The sequence below is a fragment of the Lolium perenne genome, chromosome 2 (genome assembly GCF_019359855.2).
Source record: "Lolium perenne isolate Kyuss_39 chromosome 2, Kyuss_2.0, whole genome shotgun sequence".
NCBI classification, from domain to species: domain Eukaryota; kingdom Viridiplantae; phylum Streptophyta; class Magnoliopsida; order Poales; family Poaceae; genus Lolium; species Lolium perenne.
In genome coordinates, this window is record NC_067245.2 from 293,381,945 (window position 1) to 293,402,965 (window position 21,021).

General features: G+C 45.1%; 4 protein-coding genes across 5 annotated transcripts; 3 read left to right on the plus strand and 1 right to left on the minus strand.

Moving 5' to 3' along the window:
* The first annotated feature begins 1,455 nt into the window (after window positions 1-1,455).
* LOC139835842 (zinc finger BED domain-containing protein DAYSLEEPER-like) lies at window positions 1,456-3,653 on the plus strand. Its single transcript, XM_071825716.1, has 3 exons — window positions 1,456-1,497; window positions 2,470-3,420; window positions 3,615-3,653. Exons 1-3 carry the CDS (start codon window positions 1,456-1,458, stop codon window positions 3,651-3,653), a joined length of 1,032 nt encoding a protein of 343 aa, XP_071681817.1.
* LOC127329443 (zinc finger BED domain-containing protein RICESLEEPER 2-like) lies at window positions 3,559-4,991 on the plus strand. Its single transcript, XM_071826735.1, has 3 exons — window positions 3,559-4,554; window positions 4,626-4,699; window positions 4,779-4,991. Coding segments are annotated over exons 1-3 (945 nt in total). The 5' UTR covers window positions 3,559-3,684; the 3' UTR covers window positions 4,780-4,991.
* A 1,117-nt stretch (window positions 4,992-6,108) lies between these two features.
* Window positions 6,109-16,012, plus strand: LOC127336228 (ent-kaur-16-ene synthase, chloroplastic-like). Of its 2 annotated transcripts, XM_051363021.2 has the most exons (15): window positions 6,109-6,364; window positions 10,854-10,903; window positions 11,003-11,279; window positions 11,376-11,556; window positions 11,829-12,046; window positions 12,130-12,250; window positions 12,327-12,424; window positions 12,514-12,728; window positions 12,826-12,938; window positions 13,020-13,115; window positions 13,193-13,408; window positions 13,549-13,690; window positions 13,764-14,009; window positions 14,300-14,497; window positions 15,697-16,012. In XM_051363021.2, the coding sequence occupies exons 1-15, from the start codon at window positions 6,157-6,159 to the stop codon at window positions 15,865-15,867; spliced, it is 2,550 nt and encodes an 849-aa protein (XP_051218981.1). In that variant the 5' UTR covers window positions 6,109-6,156; the 3' UTR covers window positions 15,868-16,012. The 2 variants fall into 2 exon arrangements, with proteins under 2 accessions (XP_051218981.1, XP_051218982.1); XM_051363022.1 differs by lacking the exon at window positions 15,697-16,012 and having other exon boundaries at window positions 14,300-15,039.
* LOC127336229 (9-beta-pimara-7,15-diene oxidase) lies at window positions 15,172-17,755 on the minus strand. Its single transcript, XM_051363024.2, has 3 exons — window positions 16,792-17,755; window positions 16,030-16,681; window positions 15,172-15,370 (listed from the first exon to the last, which is right to left on the minus strand). The coding sequence occupies exons 1-2, from the start codon at window positions 17,713-17,715 to the stop codon at window positions 16,049-16,051; spliced, it is 1,557 nt and encodes a 518-aa protein (XP_051218984.1). The 5' UTR covers window positions 17,716-17,755; the 3' UTR covers window positions 15,172-15,370; window positions 16,030-16,048.
* Window positions 17,756-21,021: the final 3,266 nt, after the last annotated feature.

The following is a 21,021-nucleotide window of genomic DNA, read 5'->3' on the forward strand; positions in this document are numbered from 1 at the left end:
TTACTATAATTCTTGTAGCTTTCTTATCCTAACAGAGTTATAAAAATCTTGTGCGCCTATTCATAAGAATGGAGGTAATAGGACTATGGTTTGGAAATATCGCGCATCAACAAACATTGTGATGAGGACATCCCTACTACACTATTACCTCCGTCACTGATAAATGAAGATGAACCTGCTGTGAAGCTCAAATCCAATGAAGTTCGGATTGGACCAATTACAAGGGCTCGTGCGAATCTACTTAAACAACAGGTGAACTTGTTTCTAAACGGTACTTTGATTGATGAGAACTTTATACTGCCTAAGTCCTATTACTTATGTATCATCAGGTATCAAGAAGAGACGAGCATCGCACGAGGAGGAGAGGAGAAGCTGGACATGAAGACGGACGTCAAGATGGACGTGAAGCTGGACATGGAGCTGGACATGAAGATATCTCATGGACGCGCGAGGGAGGAGCAGGAGGCATGCGCGAGAGGAGAAGAAGACGTCCAGGCCGGTCCAGCACCCGGTTGGACCGGCCGCCAGACCGGCCAGCCCGGTCCCTAGCCCGGTTGACCGGGCCCCAACCGGATGCGATGCTCGTACCGGATCAAAACCGGAAAACCTCGCAACTTCCCGGTTGCCGCCCGGTTGACCGGACGCCAGACCGGCCGATCCGGTCCCTGGCCCGGTTGACCGGATTCCAGACCGGATTCGTCCGAGTCTGTCTCGACTAGATCTATTCTGGGTCGGTTATTTTTGTATCTTTTCGACCAGAACTCGTCCCGGACGCCTATATAAGTGCCCAGGACGCCCCCCTAGCTGCTTTAGACCACGTTTAAGATAAACCCTAGTTCTTAGTTGTTTGCTCTAGCAAAACTATTGAATCCCTACACCATATTGCTTGATATTGTGTAGATCCTGAAAAAGTCTTGTGTGATCTGCTGTTCCATTGGGAATTAGATGGTTGCAACTTACCGCTTCGTGGTCGGCGGCTACGTGCGCAAGTGTGTGGAGTTGCTAATATCTTGCAGGGTTGAGAGCTGTTGCATTGGCGACAGGGACCAATCGAGAGATCTCGTTGCGTCATACAAGTTATCCTTCACTACATCGTCGTGTTTCTCCGTTGCCATCACCCCGTGATCATCATCACCACCGTTGCTTACTGAGAAGATCGGGCCACCCCTTATCACATTGACCACAACACGATAGCTTGCTAGCCTATGCTCTCCTTGATTTTGTCTGCTGGCTCCAGATTCTCTTGCACGCCCCCCTCCCCTTCCTTGCCGCCGCCAAAGGCAACCACCGGAAAGATGGTGCAGTGCCAAGGACGGCAGCAACAAGGCTATCACGGCTTTACTTCTCTGATGGAGGGTTTCGTCGCCCGGGGTGGCGGCCTTGTTTGGTGAGGGTGGCATGGATCCTGGTGGCAGGTAACACTCGTCGTTGTTGCTGACCGCCCTCTCTGGTCGCATGGGCTATGAGGGGATGGTGGACAGTGGCTACAGCGTGGAGGTCACCATGTTGACCTCCGCCAGTTTCTGAAGACGGCGACTCCGCACGACGCAGATCCCACCCTTCTAGCTTCGATCCCTCCCGATTTGGAGCCATCTTGGGGTGATGCATGAGGCTAGAGCTCTGTTCGGGAGAATTCCCTAGTCGGCGGTGGCAGTGTCGTTGCCTATTCAATGGTACCCCGGAGGAGGGATCCTCATGGATGGGGGAAGAAGTAGGGGCCATAGGGCGAAGAGCCATTGGGACGGTGATACGCGATTTACCCAGCTTCGGAACACACTGCTCGGAGGCAGGGTCTACTGCTGCTTGTCTGGAATTATCTGGGCGCTTTCGTGTTGTTACAATGAGTTGTGGTTGTGCCTCTAGGGTTCCCGAGATCTGGCTTAGAAAGGCGCCAGGATCTAGGGTTTACATGGAGAATCCTAGCCGGAATACAATCTTGCCTAACTATGATATATTACATTGTCGTGCACGTCAAGGATCCGCCTATACCTAAAACATCGTACTAGATCCTGCTACCTTCATGGGCCTTGCCGGCTCCGACTCCTGGCGCAAGTCGGGCTAGATCCGGCTCCTTGTTCTTGGACTAGAATTCTTCCATCTTGATCAACAGCAACTGGGCCGCCCGGTGGACCGTAGGCCTCCACCACCATCTGTGGGCCACTCGAGTTTGCCGGATCTAGGCGCTGCCGATGGTACACCTATAAAGTATATCCACAACAGAGGTTCACCATATCTTCCGTCTTGCTCATGCCTCTGAAATATCCGGCTAGCTTCCCGAAAGTCTTGGAAATTTTGAAGAACTCCGACTTCTAAAATATCTTTCCAGCTTCTTTACCAAAAAATCTTTCCTTCCACAGGACTTCATCCATCGACCAAACTTTCAAAATTGTTCTCTGGATAATCATCTCGTAGAATTCAAACTAAGTACCTCAGAGTTTCCTGTGAATCTGTGAGGTATTGGTCTGGCAGGTTCTTCTACGTGAAGGACGTGGGATCTCCGGCAAGCACAAGGGTGTTGCCTCCCTTCAAGGATGGGCCCGCAGCCAAGACCTCCGCCAGGAACGCCAACCCGCACACCTCCGACTTCCCAAAGATCAAGAAGATGGCCAAGCGGATCTCCAAGCTAGTGAGCTCCGGGCTGACGGGGAAGGATCTAACCATGACTTGGTTTACTCTCACGCTTGCGGCCACGACATCTACATGGTGTGGATTGTTGATGAAGAGAACCCAGAAGGACCTAAGTTGTTGAAGGCAAGGTGCCTCCATTGCGCTAAGGAATATGCCTATACTCAAGGTGGAAACACCTCAACCATTAATAGGCATTGGAAAGGGAAATGCAAGAAGCTCAACGCAAAGATTGCAAGCCAATTGATCCAAAACCGTCTTGGTTTCAAGCCCGTCAATGGCGATACAAAGATTCCCGAATCAGCAACTCATGGACATGTTGGGTTTGATCAAGCTATTGTCAAGGAGCTCATTGCTAAAATGATAATGGTCCATGAGTACTCATTTAGGATGGTCGAGCATGAGTGGTTCAACATTGTTTTGAAGTACTTGAATCCACTCTATACATCCATGGGAAGAAAGGCAATCCGAGCCGAGTGCATGAGGGTCTACAAGAAAGAAAAGGAGAGGCTGAAAGTAGCACTCCAGGAGGTGGAGTACATTAGTCTCACTACAGATCTGTGGACTAGCAATCAGACCATTGGCTATATGTGTGTGGTGGCGCACTATATAGATAGCGATTGGAAGATGCAGACCCGTGTGCTTGCTTTCATGGAGTTGGATCCACCTCACTCTGGACATGTGATTGCGGATGCTGTTTGGGATTGTGTGACTGATTGGAAAATAGAGAACAAGGTTATTTCCATCACACTAGACAATGCTTCAAACAATGATGTTGCTGTCAAAGATTTGAAGGCAAAGTTCATTTTCCGGCGTTGCAAACAATTTGAGGAGGTCTATTTCCATGTCCGGTGTTGTGCACACATCGTCAACTTGGTGGTGCAAGATGGGACAGCATGTATGTCTAGTTTGATCTTGAATTTGAGGGAGACAGTGAAGTACTTCAAGAAGTCAACTAGTCGGTTGCACAAATTTGTTGATATTTGTAGAGGTTTAGCTCTCACTATCGGTTCTCATTTGACCCTTGATGTTTGCACAAGGTGGAGTTCAACCTACAAGATGATAGCTACTGGCCGTCCATATAGAGAGGCATTGAAAGATTATGCCAAGTCAGATCTGAACTACAAGTGGGAGCCTACAAGTGATGAATGGAAGATGTATGAGCTTATTGAGCCAATGCTCTTTGCGTTCGCTCAAGTAACTACCGCATTTTCAGCACAAGCGTATCCCACAGCAAACATATTCTACCGCCACATTGTGAGTATCAAGATTGCATTGAGAAAAGCCATTGCTCATCGGAACCCAACTTATAAGGCTATGGGAGAAGCTATGATGGAGAAGTTCAACAAATATTGGGAGGAAAAGAACAATGTCATGGTGCTTGCTACAATCCTTGATCCAAGGTACAAGATGTTCTACATAGATTGGGCCTTCAAAGAACTCTATGACGAAGACACGGCAATTGATGAGATATCTGATGTGCATGTGGAGTTAGAGGAGTTGTTTGATAAGTTTGATACCGCAAAGAAGATGGCCGAGAAATCAACCACACCATCCTCCAACATTTGCATTACTAGTAGCTCAATGCCCGCATCGGATAGTGCCTTCCAAACCCACCGAAGAAACACCACAACAAAATCATCAAAGAGTGAACTAAGGAACTACCTAGAAGATGCGCTTGAGGATCCAAATCCCAAATTCATCTTGCTTGATTGGTGGAAAGTGAATTCACTTAGGTACCCGGTGTTGTCAAAGATGGCAAGGCGGTTCTTGACTATCCCGGCTAGTTCCGTGTCATCGGAATCAACTTTTAGCACCGGTGGAAGGGTTTTAGATGACTATCGTAGTTCTCTAAAGCCGGCTATGGTGGAGGCATTGGTTTGTGGTGCAAGCTATATTAAGGGTTCCCATAGTGACTTGAATGTGATGGTATGATTTCCACCCACTTCTCACATTGTCAACTCTTTAAAAAAATTCATGGCTAACTTTTTCTTCTTTAGGAGAAGGAGGAAGATGATGAGGAAAATGTGGAGACCGTCAAGTTGCCTAAGAGTGCGACAAATATCAACTATTGGTAAGAGATTTTTATTACATGTCCACTTGTCATATGTATGTTGGTAAAATGGAGTTGCTTATCCTATTGTTACTTGTAGACTATCGTGTCATGCGGATGTTACTACAATGGAGTTGGAGAATGGAGAAGGATGATGCTCTTGCTACAATTTAAACTTTCTCTTATTTTGGTTGTGTTGGACCTTGAAAACTAAGAGAGTGGATGTTACTCCATTTTATTTGTGTTTGAACTTGGAACCTAAGTTGTAACCGTTGTCAATGTCGACTATTATCTAAGACACTATTATCTATCATTGTGTATTTGTGGTTTCTCTTTTGGATATTTTCAGGAATCTTAATTGAGAAAGAATGGACAAGATATGTGGAAGAAGATTGCTTCTAATTTTGAGGTAAACCTGTCTACTCTTGTATCATGATAATATGCTCTAATTATTGATTCTTTTCATGGAATGGATCCTTTCCTATGTTAATTGATATGCTCTGCATTTTTTTTTGGGAAAATATGAATATATGCATGCTCAATTTGATGTCCAAAGTCTTCAAAACTTGCAAAACTGCTCACTGGCTGTAGCTAGTACATGTACTGGGAGCTCTCTGTTACTTTCCTGGTTGTGTGCTGCTGGGCTCGCGAGCCGGCTCGAGCTGAACCGAGCCAGAGCCAAGCTCGAGCCGAGCCTATTTTACCAGCCCGTGACAGAAACGAGCCAGCTCGAGCCGAGCCAGTTTGGAACGAGCCAAACTGCGGCTCGGACCGAGCCGAGCTCGGGCTGGCTCGTGTCCAGCCTTAACCGGGCCTATTGCCCCTTTTTCTACTAGTGTTTCGTATTTCTTGGTGCATTCATTTCATTGAATTCCTTCGTTTTTTTTAATTTGTAGGATGTGGATAGCGACGACTGGATGATGATGATGCATCATTTCATGAAGGAAGAAGCTATTACCACCACCGATGAAGAGGAAAACTTCATAATTCTCACCACTCTTGAGCAATTACAAGCGGGTAAGAAGGCCACTCCCAAACGTGAAGATTCAAAGTGTGGGAGAAAGAAATTGAAGCTAAGCAAGAGAATGGATGGTCATGCCATACTCTACACCGACTATTCCGCCATTGATCTACATACTACATCCCAAAGAATTTTCGCTGATGATTTAGGAAGAACAGGGAGTTGCTCGTGACTGACACTGCATGGTGTCAGAGGGTTTGATAACTACACGCGCACAGGTTCAGGTGTCCGACCCCGCGCGCGTTTTCCATGTCGAACGCGACAATAGCTGGCCAGCTGCGGACTCTTTCCGTCCTCCCGATACAGCGCGCTTTTTTTTTTTTTTGGCGCTGCCGCTTCCCCGTCCGTGTCGAGCTCTTTTTAAGTAACGCGCTATAGAGTGGGGTTATCATTTTCATAGAAGAGGACGGCCAAACGGACAAGCGCCCATAGGCTTGCAAACAAACTCAGGGATTACATGGCGATCTCACAACGCCCGTTCGTGTCAAGCTCCTACTTGCGCCATGATAGACGACACAACCGGCATGTTGGCAGCGGCCTCGCCTGCGTCGCGAAGCACAAGCCCTGGCTCGTTTCCGCCGAAGAACACCGCCTCAAGTTCTTCTCCGGTGGCCGTCGTCGCTACCATACGTGTGCCAGGGCTCCGACGATCCCACCATGTTTCGGTAAGGAGATTTAGCTTGTTTTTTTTTCCGTTTTTCTTGGAGTGTCATTTTCTGCATGTAAAGGTTTCGGTTGTTTGGTAGAGAAACAGCGCACACACATCCAAAATCCATCTTCAACTTGTATGGACCCTGGACCCATTCAGTACATGCATTCGTATCAAACATCTCATTGTTGTCGATTCCAGAAAGTCGTATCCTTGGGTTTTTGGAGCCAGTGATATAGTCGCATCTCATTTAGCTAACGAGGAGCGACTATATATAGAGTTAACTTATCTCAGCGTTCAGATATCCACCGAGGTGAAAGGGCGACTCGGAGGCGTCCCCCAACCTTTAAAAAAGCCCCCCGCAGATCGAGCTCCGCTTTCAAAGCGTGGTATGATCTTCTTTCTTTCGTTTTTGGTGATGGGGCACGTACTCTTCTGTGGCGGCGCCGTGTAGTTCGCCGGCCGCCAAGCAACCGAGAAACTCCGGTGGCGCCGGGACTCCTCCGCAGTGATTCTACTCTGACTAGTTCACGGCTTAGAGGACTGCGGCTTGGCGACAGATCAGCTCCGTTGGGCTCCAACCTCCAAGGTGGCTTCCTAGGTCTGGAGGGACTAGACTGTCTCTGCTCTCTGTGGGAAGGGTCGTGCGCGTCGCGGCGGCACGAACACGACCCTTTTGTTGGAAGCTAAACATTCTGACGTCGAGGTAGCTGGTGGCAGGACGGTTCGTGTTGGAAATTCCAACATGGAAATAAACTAGGTGCTGGTTTGTTAGTTGTTTGTTTGATGATTTCAGTTTTGTCAGCTGAGCGAGGACACGGTCAGCGCGCTTCCGGCCGGCATCGTATGATTACCGTGTGGGGCATGCCTCTGACCATGGGATGGCACGATCCAACTGGTGGGGTGATCACCATGGCTTCTCTCTGAATAAACAAAGGCAGAAACACATTAAGATTGCGCCAAATCCTTGGTTCTCTCTGTTCGTGTGACTTAATTTAGAGTTCAGAGACCATACTTGGTACGAGAGCCACGACCACCACCTCGGAGGTGACCGAAAATTCAGGCGATGGACTGATGGCAAGGCCACCCGTAACAATGCAGCATGCTGACCGTGTGGCACACCGCAGCCAGTGGTACCCGAGTCCAAAGGAGGCAGCGCCTGGCCGCAGCTCACCCGTAGTCCCGTACAGACTACGCGCGATGGGAGGCCTCTGAGGCCCACTTCATTTCGGTTTACAAGCGTTTGTCCCAGAAACTAGAGGGAAGTCCAATTTACCCCTTAAATTTGTCTTAAAGTTCAGCTTACAATCCTTAATTTTACTTTTGTTCAACTTTCAACCTTGAATTCTAAAAACGGTTCAGAATCACCACTTGCATAATCTGTTTTCTAAATTTATTTAATATTTAAGTTAGTATTAGATAAACTAATTTCAAAGTTTAAACAAGTACAGGAAATGGGCTTCTGAGAAAAGCTGAGGAATAGTAACTTTTCAGAGAAGCCATTCAAAATCTGAAAATAGGTCACCCTTGGACCGTTCAGCTGTGACAACATGCTCCCTAGAAATTGCCTCCCTTGAGGAACCCATTGTTTTGACTCCCAAGTTTTGGTAAGCTTGTTTTTTTAATAGAATTGGCATTTTTGAACTTTCAAAAAATTCTACTCCCCTATTCGTAATTACATGAGTCCATGACATGGCCCATCCGCAAAATGTGGTATCGATGGTGCTCCATCCGCAAAAACTATTTGGGACCAGATGAAGTAATTACTATTTTTAAATGCATTGTTATTTACATATGTGTAATTTTTTTCTTGATAATATGTTGTATTGTGGCTTGCACAAAAATCACAAATTATTGCTTTGAAAAGGTAAAAAAGTCTCCATTTTGCTTCAAACATCGGTCTCTTGTGCATATAACATATGAAAAGATACTCGGATACAAATTTGACAGTATATGTACTTTTATGCTCCTTTTGGAATTTTTGAAGACTTACAAATGAACTTTTTGGTTTTTTATATGAGAATTTGGGAGTTTTGTTTTGAAAATCAATACCATATGTATTTACAGAAGCAAATACTACATGGTAGAGATGGTAGAGATACATGAGTTGTCTCCAGAAATTACAAAGTAAAGTCTAAAAGAAACAAGCAAATCATTCAGATCTCCGTACTCTTTTTTCTTTCTTGACACAATCTTGTATTTTTCTAAGGAGCCCAAAGAAAACCAAACCACATACCTGTAAATACTAACGGAGGTTCTCCCATAGTTTTAGTGTGAGCCGCAATCTGCACGCACACTGCCACTGCAGTAGTCAATCGCCATGGCCCGAAGTACCAACAATAGTATGCCAGGGAAAACAAACCGAATAGCCTAGTCGATGTTGTCGGCTTTCGTGTGCGGGAGAGAGAACTTGCCTTCCTCCGCAAGAAAATTGATCTCCTGTCGTTGGCGCTTGATCCGCTACATGCTTCTTGGCAGACATGGAATCCGAATCCCGCGGATGGCGACATTGTAGATCTTGAAATGTATATGGATCACTTAATGACGGAGCTCCAGGCAATCACGCAGTCACTCGAGGAACACAAGGGGCACATGGTGGCGAAGATCACCGCCCATATTATCCTCACACACTTGCACTGCCTCGACCAGGATCTTCCTCGATCTGCCGTGGAGCCATGGATTCTCTGGATTTGATGTACATGCCAAAGGTGAAGAAATGCAGTATGGCTGCACGCCCTACCTGGCGCGCTAAATGTCGTGTCCAAGAATACAAACATCAGGGATGCCGAGTACCCCCTTTATTTGTTCGGTATAGGGGTGACCAGCGAAAGCCCAAGGTTTATTATTCTTCTCCCTCTCGAACTCAAAGAACGCAAGGACGACACACCAAGATACAAGGTTTTTTTACCTAGGTTCAGGTCACCCTACATCTTGCATGTCAGATTTGTATTGCCTTTGGATGGGATGAACTAGATAATTACATGGGGAAGAAGATTCTTGCCGGGGTTCCTGGGTAGAAGATGAACTACCCCGAGACTTCTAGGAGTACGTCATGGCCGACGCATCTATCCCAAGGCTGCTAGGAGTACATCAGGGCTAACGTTTCCTTCCCAGAGATAAGTAATCCGGCGATGATTCCTGGGCTGATCCTGCTGTGATGAGTGGGACCTTCTTGGTGGGCCCCATGGTCGATGCGGGAGGGCCGGTTTCCCCGGTGATGACACCGGGGAGTCAAAAGTACGAATCATCATTATTGAGGATATAGCCGGGATAAATATTGTGAAGGCAAGCTTGGAAAAAATCCAAAATCGATTTGGCGAAGGAAGATCTGAAGATCCATACATGGAAAAATTTAATTCCAACACCACTAGTGACATTTTTTTAGATAAAAGGCTAAGAATTGCCTGACTTTAAATTAATAAAGCCCTCAAGGTAGCGAATATTCAGTACATGTTGTGGCATACACCTTAGCCAACATAAAAAAATTAAAGACAGCAGATGGTAGCTCGCATAAAGATGGAGGCCATCCCCTCGTCAACTGCCCCCAGGAGGATTCAGACCATCACTCGCGATGAGCTCCGTGTGCACCCGCCTTAGCTTGTCCACTAGCTGCTCCAAGCCTCCCCTGTCTTGTGCCTTTGCTAATGGCGTCCACATACATTTGTATATTGGGAAAAAGATCTCGTCATCGAACGAATGACCGAAGATCAATTAATGTAGATGATAACATCTTCATTGAGGCGAAGACTAACAAAAAATGGCTACCGAAACTCTAACTTAATAGGTAAAAACCACTACTTTTATTAAAAACTCCGCACATAGGTAGCTTTTCTCAAGGTAGATAAGGAAAACCGATTTATAAAGGAGACCCAGATGGAGATGGTGCTAGGTTTCTTTAAGAGGCAACAGACAAATGAGAACGGTTTTCGAGATTTGGGGAGCTTGGTGGAAGGAATTTAGGAGCTAGGTTTCTTTATTTCTCTTGGCACTTAAAGGCCCAACTGGCAGTTTTTCCTACAGCAGGAGGCCACCCTCCTCGCCGCCAAATCATCCTCATCGCTGTCGCGCCGAAAACCTCCTATCTATACTTGTGCCAAGCCCGAGCCCTCTCCTCCCAATACCACATGTCAATCCTAGAGGCGGCGCTACACCATGGGGTCGTCAGACGCGGGGCAGGCAAGCGAGGTGGTTCTACTTTATAGTGCCGAAGGCAGTTGGGAGATGCCAGCGGCTCTTCGCCATGGGATCATACAGGCGCAGGCGGCTGCGGCCGTCAGCAGTGGAACTATCAATTAAATGATATCTGAAGCTTTTGTTCATTGTGTTGCCCGTGAACCCTCCCCTAGGTGGTGTGGTACGTGTAAACCCTCGCCATTAATTTCTTTGTGTCTGGGTGTAGCATTGTCTGTAGGGTTTACATGTGTTTTATCCAATTTGTCTCCAATAAATTTCTTTACAAAAGTTTGTCATGTGCTTGGTGATGCACATCTCTTTTCCCCTTACAGCAAATGTTGAGCCAGGAATTGTAGGAGAAAATATAAGCCTGCCGAACATGGTATGAACTTCACCGCTGATCGTTTCTGCGTTAAACGTTCGAGCCTCCTCTCTTGTGATTCTTGTATGAACCAAAAAAGTATGCTGCATGCTAACTTAGGAACGGAAGGCTAGAATAAGGAAGCAGCTCCTGGAACCTGATTTGTTGCCATCTGCGTACGATACCGCATGGGTGGCTATGGTGCCCTTGCCGGGATCTCCTCAGGTTCCATGCTTTCCACAGTGTGTAGAGTGGATACTACAGAACCAACAGAGGAATGGATCTTGGGGTCTAAGCCAATTGGACTCCAAGGTCAACAAGGACCTCCTCTCATCCACATTGGCTTGTGTGCTCGCACTTAAGAAATGGAGTGTCGGCAGGGAGCATATCAGGAGAGGTATCGATAAAGATCTATTACCCTGTTAACGTTGTTTTAGTGTCCTATATTTGCAAAATTTGAAATGTTTTGATGAGATGAAAATGATACTGGCAGGACTACGTTTTATTGGAAGCAATTTCCCCCTTGCTATGGATTACCAGGCTGCTGCTCCTATAGGCTTCAATATCACTTTTGCTGCTATGGTTAGTCTTGCCATTGAGATGGGTTTGGAATTTCCCGTTGCGCAAGCTCATGTTGATGGGATTCTCCACTTCCGGGATATGGAACTGGAAAGGTTTGTCAATGATAAAAAAAAAATCTTCCATGAACATTTATGCTATTGCTAGTTATCCGAATAGTAAATTACTGACTGTTTTGTTTCTTATCTTCTTGTTTTAATAGATGATGAAAGTTTCTGTAGAATTTTATGTTTTGGCCGTATTTTGAAGTGCAAAACGATGTCACTGTCTTTTCCTTGATGATGAAATTAACAGTGAGAATTTGAGTATGATATGTGTATTTCCTGTGAGTATTGTTTTGAAAATATTTTACATTGACTTAACTCAGGCTTGTGTGGGATAAATCTTATGGGAGAGAAGCATATATGGCTTATGTTGCTGAAGGTTTAGGAAACCTTTTGGACTGGAATAAAGTTATGAAGTTCCAGAGGAAGAACGGATCGTTGTTCAACTCTCCTTCCTCAACTGCTGCTGCACTACTCCACAATTATGATGACAAAGCCCTCCAGTACCTAAATTTTCTTGTCACTAGATTTGGTAATTCAGGTGGGTATGTGAACCTTTCCTTGCCAACAATTTGCAAGGTTGTAGCACACTGGTAAATACCTAACGGCATTACACTTTTGCAGTACCAACAGTATACCCCACAAGGATATATTGTCAGCTTTTAATGGTGGATTCCCTTGAAAAGATTGGAATATCTCAGCATTTCTATAATGAGATAAAAGGCATTCTGGATGTGACATACAGGTAGTGATTAGTGACAAAGAATAAAGATGAGATTTATCTTTTATAGCTTGTAAACTTGACTGTATCCCATTTGTAGTCTCTGGTTACATAAAGATGAGGAAATCATGCTAGATGTAGCAACAAGTGCAATGGCGTTTCGGCATTTACGTATGAACGGATATGATGTTTCGCCAGGTACTTACATGGGCATGAACACCTTTCGTATTAATTTTATCTTGCTTGTGTATTATTATGTTTAACCCATTATCTACAATCTGATGCAGATGAGTTGTCTCATGTTGTCGAATTATCCAATTTTCGAAATTCACTTCAGGGATATTTAAATGATACGAAATCTATTTTGGAATTATACAAGGCTTCAAAAGTCAGTGTATCAGAAAATGAATTCCTCCTAGATAGCATGGGCTACTGGTCAGGCAGCTTACTTATGGAAAAATTGCTCTCTGATGGGGGGGAAACAAGACCAATCTTCGGAGAGGTACTTGCATGGAAGTTTAAATTTAGAAATCGAATCAATCCTAGGCTTTGTTGGGGTTCAGTACATATGTTTCCTTCTGTGCTTTTTATAATTTCAGGTGGAGTATACTCTTAAATTTCCCTTTTATGCCACAATGGAACGTCTAGATCACAAAAGGAACATCGAACAGTTTGATTCTAGGGGTTCTCAGATGTTAAAGACTGAATACGTGTAAGAGTATCATTTCTTCAAATAGTAGTCCGTAGAAACCTATATAGTAAGTTGCTAGACAATAATCTTTTTTTACTTCAGGCCATGTTGTGTCAACCAAGATTTAATGTCTTTGGCAGTTGAAGATTTCACTTTTTCTCAATCTATTTACCAAGGCGAACTACGGCATCTTGAAAGGTGATTTGACATGTTATGATCTATTTTCTTAAGAACTTATTTTGCTACAGAATTTGCAACAATTGTTTTTACAACAGGTGGGCGAAAGAGAATAGGCTGGAGCATCTACAGTTTGCACGACAGAGGCTGACATATTGTTATCTTTCGGCGGCTGCTACCATATTCTCTCCCGAACTGTCTGATGCTCGCATCTCCTGGGCCAAAAATTCTATACTCACAGCTGCCGCGGATGATTTCTTTGATGTCGGGGGGTCAAATGAAGAGTTACAAAATCTTGTGGCATTAGTTGAGAAGTACGATTCTATAACTTTCTCTCTTTGTGTACTCTTTGTTAGCACCAAGGATGGTGGGATAGTCAGCCAGGCTTCTGCTCATTTTCTTATATATAATAGTGTAGTTGTCGTTCCCTCTGATTTTCTAATCTTCGTCTTAGGTGGGACGAGCACTCAAAAGATGACTTCTACTCCGAGCAAGTAAAAATATTATTTTATGCAATCTATACTACAGTGAACCAGCTTGGAACAATGGCTTCTGAAGTACAAAACCGTGACGTTAGAGAGCACATGATAGAATTAGTAAGTGTATATATATTCACCTGATTCATCATTTCTTTGTGTTAAGTGTTGACATGTTGGGGTTCATCTGCAGTGGCTACAACTGTTGAGGTCTATGATGACCGAGACAAAATGGCGAATGAGAAGATATGTGCCAACGATCGAAGAATACATGTCAAATGCAGTTGTGTCATTCGCACTTGGGCCCATTGTGCTCACATCATTGTATTTTGTCGAGAAAAGGCTCTTCGGAAGCATTGTCAACGATTATGAGTACAATGCATTGTTCAGGCTAATGAGCACTTGTGGTCGTCTCCTCAATGACCTCCAAGGATTTGAGGTATTTTGGCCACTTTATGACTTAAAGTTTGCGTTTTCAAGATTTATAGATGCATCAGCATATGATTGCTATTTTTGATTTTGTTATGATTGCTTCACATATCATCTACATGAAACTCATCCATCTTTATATACAAATATTTTGTGAGATTAGATTCACCACTGTAATCCAAGAGGACTAGAAGTCTACAAATATTTGATAAGAGTAGTAGTTATTCATCACTTTCACGCACTTCAGACCTCTAAGTTGGATTGTGCTACTTTGAGACATATTTGACCCATTTGTTACAGAGGGAGAGCAGCGAGGGAAAACTGGATAGTGTTTCACTACTTGTTATCCACAGTGATGGTTCTATGTCCACTGGAGCGGCTAAAGAGGCCATAAGGAGATCCATAGCCTCATGCAGAAAGGACTTGCTAAGGTTGGTCCTTCAGGAAAACAGCGTTGTTCCTAGGGCATGCAGGGAGCTGTTCTGGAAGATGTGCAAAGTATGCCACCTGTTCTTCTCTCATACTGATGAATTTACGTCACCCAGCGAGATGGTCAGCGCAGTGAATGCACTTATCAACGAGCCACTCAAACAACAAAATAGAAATCTACATTTGTCTGTGCAATCAGACAATTAAAATACCCTTCGTTGTACCAAGTACATATGGATCTGTGGATTACGTGCTCTGTTCAAAGAAATAAAAGGATCAATTGCAGTGCATCTACCCTTTATTTGTGGTTAGAAACAAATATACTGACTCCAATCCATAATAAATGTTGGGATTTTATTTCAAATTAGCTCAAATTCAAACTAAAGTCCCAATACTTATTATGGATCGGATGGAGTAGTTTGTTTTTAACGAACGTTGGTGTGAAGCTTCATCTTTAAGAATCATAGGTCCTTCACAATCATCGGACAGGTCTTGCCATTGTACTTGGTAGTGCATTTTCCAATCTTAATGCTAAGACATTATCGTTCCACACGGGCGCTCATTGTTTGATAGGCTCTGCTATATCTTGTTCTTCACTTTTCTTTACCTAGTTCCTGTAATTTCTCCCGCTGACATAAATAAGAGGCATCAGCAGGAAGCAGGAAGCAGGAAGAGGAGATGTAGGAGGAAGATGCTTTTGCGTTATTGTGCTGACGAAAAAAAAAGATGTAAAGAATGTGACATAGTTGTGGAGGACAAGTTGTATAGAAAACATTGAAATTCTGGGTTGGGATGCGTGTGCACTAGTAGCTACATGGAGTACTTTAGGTGAATCTTTTTGCTACATGTGAAGAAATATGAAAATAGACACCAACAAAACACATCCATCAACTCCGAGAATGGAGACCTTATTGCCACCTGCGTAGAAATACGAAAGTAGACCTGCGAGAATGGAGATTCTTACTAAAGATAACCTTGTAAAGCGCAACTGGCAAGGTTGTACGAAATGTGTGTTCTGTCACGAAGATGAGACAATAAAACACCTTTTCTTCAACTGTCGAGTTGCCCGATCTATATGGTCAATCATTCAGATAGGTTCTACCTTATATCCCCCTCGTAGCATTGCAAACATTTTTGGCAATTGGCTAAATGGGGTGGATTCTAGGTACAAAACAATTATCAGAGTGGGAGCGATTGCGATTGTTTGGTCGCTTTGGCTATGTAGAAACGACAAGGTTTTTAATGACAAATCTTCCTCTCTTATGCAGGTAATCTACCGATGTACGGCTTTGCTCCGTTCATGGTCGCCACTTCAGCATTTGGCGGATCGCGACCTCTTTATGGAGGTGTCTACACGATTGGAGAACACGGCCACGGAGTTTATTTCCCAACATGGGTGGCTGCATAATCGGAGGATTGAAGCCAACGGAGCGTCATAGTAGTTGGCCTTTTTTTTATATCACTCTATGTATCTTTTCGTCGATGATTTGTGGACCTTTTAAACGGCTGTGTGCATCCTAGTTATGCAGAGGCTGGGTGTATTACTTAAAACCTTATAAGTAATAAAGCGCCCCTTATCGAAAAAAAAAACGAAAGTAAACGCCAACGGAAAAACATGGATCAACTCTGAGTTTGCATGGGAACATTATAAGGTGTCGCGACTAGGTTCAGTGGGTTCTTCTTCTTGGCTGTCGCGCCGGCGATCATCTCCGTGTCGAGCTCATCCGGGCGCATTCCACCGAGGAGGCTCCAGTTGAAGTAGTAGAGAAGCCGTGCAAGGATGAGGTCCAGCGCAGCCAGCCCAAAGTTGCTGCCAGGGCACATCCTCCTCCCGCTCCCGAACGGCAAGTACTCGTACTGCGTGCCCTTGTAGTCCAAGTTGCTGTCCTCGAACCGCTCCGGCCTAAACACCTCGGCGTCCTCCCAGGAGTCGGGGTTCCTTCCGATCGCCCATGCGTTGATCAGTATCCTAGAGCCCTCGAGGACCTTGAACCCACCGATGTCACATGTCTGCCGGCATTCATGGGGAATCATGAGAGGTAGCGGCGGGTGCATCCTCAGGGTCTCCTTGATTATCATCTTCATGTAGTGCAGCTCCTCGATGTGTGCCTCGTGGTCCTGCGGTTTCTTGTTGTCGAATGTCCGGCGCACCTCCAGCTGCACCTTCTGCATCACGTCCGGGTTTCTCATGAGCTCCGACATGATCCACTCGACGCTCGTGGCGGTCGTCTCTGTCCCTCCAATGAACAAATCCTAATCCAAATTGGCATGAACACAAAAATAAGTACATGTACAAAGTAGAACAGTCCTTGTGGACATTTTCAAATATGTACTAGAGAGACGGCATTGACCACTTATATTACCAGTATGATTGCCTTGACGTTTGTGTTGCCGACGGGGAATTTAATCTCCCCCTCGTCCTTGATTTGGAGGATGACGCTCAGAATGTCATCCTCTTCGGTCGTTGCCGTTGCCGTCGTCGACGTCTTCTTCTTCTCCCGCCGCGCCTCGCACTCACCGATGATGGTGTCGAAGACGGCGTCGATCTCCCGGCGCGCTTTCCAGAGCCTGCCTTTGAGCCCGGTAATGACGTCCACGAACCACAGAGACGGGAAGAGGTCGCCGACGCAGAATCCCCCGCCTGCACTCACCCCGACCTCCATGGCAGTCAGGAACTGCTCTCGGAGCTCGGCGTCGCAGACCTCGCCGAAGGCCGCCTTGGCGGTGATCGAGTTCGCGCACGCCAGGAGCAGGCTGGCGAGATGGACCGGCTTGCCGCTCGTGCTGGCGGCGCGGACGTTTTGAATCATGGAGAGAGTCTCCGTGTCCCTGATGTGCGCGAACTGCCTCACCTTCCGCGCGCTGAGGAGCTCCATGGTGCAGAGCTTGCGCAGCGTCCTCCAGTAGGCTCCGTATGGCGCGAAGGCGATGTCCAGGCCTCCGTAGCAGATGGTCTCGGTGACCAGAAGATTCGGCCGCGACGAGAAGTTGAGGTTGTTGTCCCGGAGCACCTCCTGCGCGGCCGCCGGCGACGAGATGACGACGTGGTCGACCCGGCCTAGTCGCAGATACATCACTGGGCCGTACTTCCTGGCCAGGTCCCGGAGAACCACCGGCGCCTTGGACGTCACGAGGTGGAGGAGGCTTCCAATAAAGGGCAGACATGGTGGACCAGGAGGCCGCCTCTTGTCGGAGCTCGATGCCGATTTACTACGGCGAAGTACGGATACGAGGATGGCCAGTGAGGCGAGAGCGACAGGGAGGAGGGTAGCTGCGCTGAGCTCCATGTTGATTGATGGCTTGGTTATGCTGCAACTTTTGCTTGGGAAGAACATCAACCACCAATATGGCCTTTTATATGTAGCGAGCCATCACCCCGATCAAGGCAGCGCCATGTCCTCAGGTATTTTCATTTTTTTTCAACAGGTCAGCTATTTTCATTGGGGAGCGACTATTTTATGTTGATAATTATCCGTCAGTTGCAACTTACAGTCTACACCAACGGCGATGCAATTCAAACAGTCAGAAACACCTTGTTTTAGTTGCAACTCACTTGCAATCGAGGAAAATTTAGTTGTATCTCACATCATGTACTAATCACAATGAAAATCTAACAATTTTGGATATATGATCGAGAACTGAGCTAATTGTCTAGTAAAACCTTATTTATTGTTTGCCAAAACACTCGGCAAACTAAAAACACTTGGCAAAGATTTGGACGCGTGCTCATTATTAGCACGGTTGATGGCAGACATATCCTAGGACCGACTTTGCCCAGTTTTTTTTTTTGTAAAACATTTGGTAAACAGGTAAATAAATAGATTGTATTGCATATATTTTTGGATTTCGAAAAGAAAATTTTGAATTTTTAGTTTATCAAAAGAAATATGAATTGATGGCCCATCTTTTATATAGACGATGCACCGAATCCAAGTTTGAATTTCTGGCTTTTGTTCTCTTTTTTTGTTGACCTTGTTACTCGATCTTTCTTTAGCATTAATAATAAGATGTTTGCTCTGGTACAACTTCCTTTCTCCAAACTCTGATAAATTCAAAGGCAAAGATGGCTGAGATTGTTGGATACCTCTTCGTAATTTAGGGTGTGGTGATTTTTCTAAAACCTAAACGGGTATTGTATCCCTGTACAAACCCATGTGACTTAACTTATTTGTACGGATATGTAGCGTACATACAAGTAGGAGTAGTATGTACGTACGCCGTTGCCAGCTTATCGGTGGTGACTTTGCAGGAGGTGGTGATCATGGCCGGTGGGAGGCACGGCAAGGTGGTGCTTGCCGGCCACGAGGCACTACGAGGTGGCGCAGGCCGCCACAAGCCTCGACACGGCCTCGTTGGCGGCACAACGGCACGATATGCCTCGAGACTAGCCAGACTATCTATTTCGATGCTAGCCAGACTCGTGGTTCCCATTTGATAGTCTCGCTGGACATGCTCTAAACTGTTTGGCGTCCTCTTGGACAGACAAACCGGCGGGTATGTGGGGTTTTTCTCGCACGCCGGATTGTCTTGCGCGATTAGCTGGACTATCTTGTGCTACCGCCAAACTGTCTTGCGCTAACGGACGAACTGTCTTGTGATCGGTACACGGTCTTGTAAATGGGTGTACTGGCTTTGAATATGGCTTAAGAGGGCTCACAATTAATTAATTAATTATATTGGCTAATTACCTAAAGGCCAACTGAGTTTTGAGGAGGAGGTTGTAATGGAGCAAGCCTCAAATAATAATAATAATAATAATAATAATAATAATAATAAACGTGAATTAAAATCAACACTTGTTATATAACAAAAATATTTAGTTACCATTTTCTACAATGTTTTAATAGGAAAAAATATGTAAAACTTGTCAGAAATTGAGATTTGTTTGGGCGTAGAGTCATATTATGGTTATATAAGCTTTCGGTAAATAGGAAAAATCATTAAACAAATTTAAAATGGCATAGTACTTGATGCTTCATCTTCGTGTCTTATCTTATAGTACTTCAAAGAGAGATGTCGACGTCGTTGCATCATGCCTAATAAAATGAAACAGGTCAGTTCGTGACACTTTTCCTTTGTTCTGTCGTTCTCAAAGTTCATACATGCAGGAATCACAGTACTGGTTGAACACAGAATATCTTGAAACATCGATTGATCCATCATGTGGCGAGTCTGGCGACGAAGAGAGTATTGTCCGTCGCAATCAGTCAAGCTTGTTCAGGTCAATTACAGTTCGGATGGGACATGATTAATTCAAACTGTAGCTCGACGATGTCGCCATCGGGATTTTTTGTCCATCTTACCAATCCATGCTTGCTTGACCGTTGACGCGCGCGCGACGAGCTTCGTGATGCGCGTGTACGTGTGCCGGGCTGCGTTGGTCTACACTTGTGCTTGACATCCGTGGAAAAATGAGACCCACGTACAGTGGCAAGTCATACTCGGTAGGAGCATGTGATGGGCGCTGGTGGCTGCTGACATATGCAAAGAGCGACGGCTCAGCCACACGTGTACAAAGTCAAGTTCAAGATTCAGTCTTGATTAACAATTATGTTCGTACGTACTAGAATAGATGGTGACTAGTAAAATATAAACTGCGGAAAAGTAAGACACGTGAATTGACGAACAACGGCTGAGGCCAGATGAGTGTTTCTATGGATTGACTCTTCGAGTCCTCGCACATGTAGTAGTATCTGTCACATAGCCGACCAACAAATTTGTACTGGTCATTGGCATGTGTTTGACTCTGCATCCTCCATGCATTTTTCTTTCTACATGGGAGTTCCTCCGTGCATGTTGAGACTTGCGATAATGGTCTCTTTTTTCTTGACTTTGTTTATTTTCAAAGTATTCGGAGTGTATGCTCTCACAGAGCCGACCGATCGAATCAATTTTCATCGGTCATTCGCATGTGTTTGACTCCATCCTCCATGCATTTTTACTAGCTGCGGGGCTGCCCTCCATGCATGTTGAGATCATGCTCTTGTTTCTTTTTTATTTGATCTTTTTTTCTGAAGTCTGCGATATGTTCACTTGATGCTAAAAGATGCAATGGTATATTATATGCGATGGTCATCGCAACAAATCTCTTTCAGAAAGACTACTAATGTCCCTTTGGTAAAACAAATACTGGTATCTTCTCTGTTTGGTTGAGGAACAATGATCATGGTCGGTGATATGGATGGTTTTGTCATTGGTCTGTCGACGACGGAAATGTCAAAGTCTTCATATCCAACAATCAAACAACTTCCCCTAAAAAAACAATCAGCCAACTTCGCTAGACCTTACTTTTTGGTTGTATTGTTTCTCGAAAAGGGAAGAAAGGATAGACACCGGACTGCCAAATGCTATGTAACACGTCTCTCTTATGCGAGTTTTGTCAAAACCTATGGGCTTGTTTGGTTCAAAGGAAAATGAGAGGAGTGATGCTCATTGTTTCCTTTTTTATCGATCTTGCCACTATGACCGATCATATCCTCACAAACATCTGATTCCTAGCTGGTGGAGGGATCTCGTTATATCCCGGGAATAAGGCCCCGTCGACATAATCTTCATCCATTGTCGGGTTTGTAGGTGTTGTGTGGTGTCTTCAG

What these genes read in the sequence shown, in the direction of transcription:
- LOC139835842 (XM_071825716.1), top strand. Translation starts at nt 1,456, where the DNA reads ATGGGCTATGAGGGGATGGTGGACAGTGGCTACAGCGTGGAG. An exon ending in ACAGTGGCTACAGCGTGGAG is followed by an intron (nt 1,498 to 2,469) that starts GTCACCATGTTG and finishes TTGGTCTGGCAG; the next exon opens with GTTCTTCTACGTGAAGGACG. An exon ending in TTGCTGTCAAAGATTTGAAG is followed by an intron (nt 3,421 to 3,614) that starts GCAAAGTTCATT and finishes TGATATTTGTAG; the next exon opens with AGGTTTAGCTCTCACTATCG.
- LOC127336228 (XM_051363021.2), top strand. Translation starts at nt 6,157, where the DNA reads ATGGCGATCTCACAACGCCCGTTCGTGTCAAGCTCCTACTTGCGCCAT. An exon ending in CAAGACCAATCTTCGGAGAG is followed by an intron (nt 12,729 to 12,825) that starts GTACTTGCATGG and finishes TTATAATTTCAG; the next exon opens with GTGGAGTATACTCTTAAATT. An exon ending in TGTTCTGGAAGATGTGCAAA is followed by an intron (nt 14,498 to 15,696) that starts GTATGCCACCTG and finishes TCTCTTATGCAG; the next exon opens with GTAATCTACCGATGTACGGC.
- LOC127329443 (XM_071826735.1), top strand. Translation starts at nt 3,685, where the DNA reads ATGATAGCTACTGGCCGTCCATATAGAGAGGCATTGAAAGATTATGCC. An exon ending in ATAGTGACTTGAATGTGATG is followed by an intron (nt 4,555 to 4,625) that starts GTATGATTTCCA and finishes TTTCTTCTTTAG; the next exon opens with GAGAAGGAGGAAGATGATGA.
- LOC127336229 (XM_051363024.2), bottom strand. Translation starts at nt 17,715, where the DNA reads ATGGAGCTCAGCGCAGCTACCCTCCTCCCTGTCGCTCTCGCCTCACTG. An exon ending in ACGTCAAGGCAATCATACTG is followed by an intron (nt 16,682 to 16,791) that starts GTAATATAAGTG and finishes AATTTGGATTAG; the next exon opens with GATTTGTTCATTGGAGGGAC.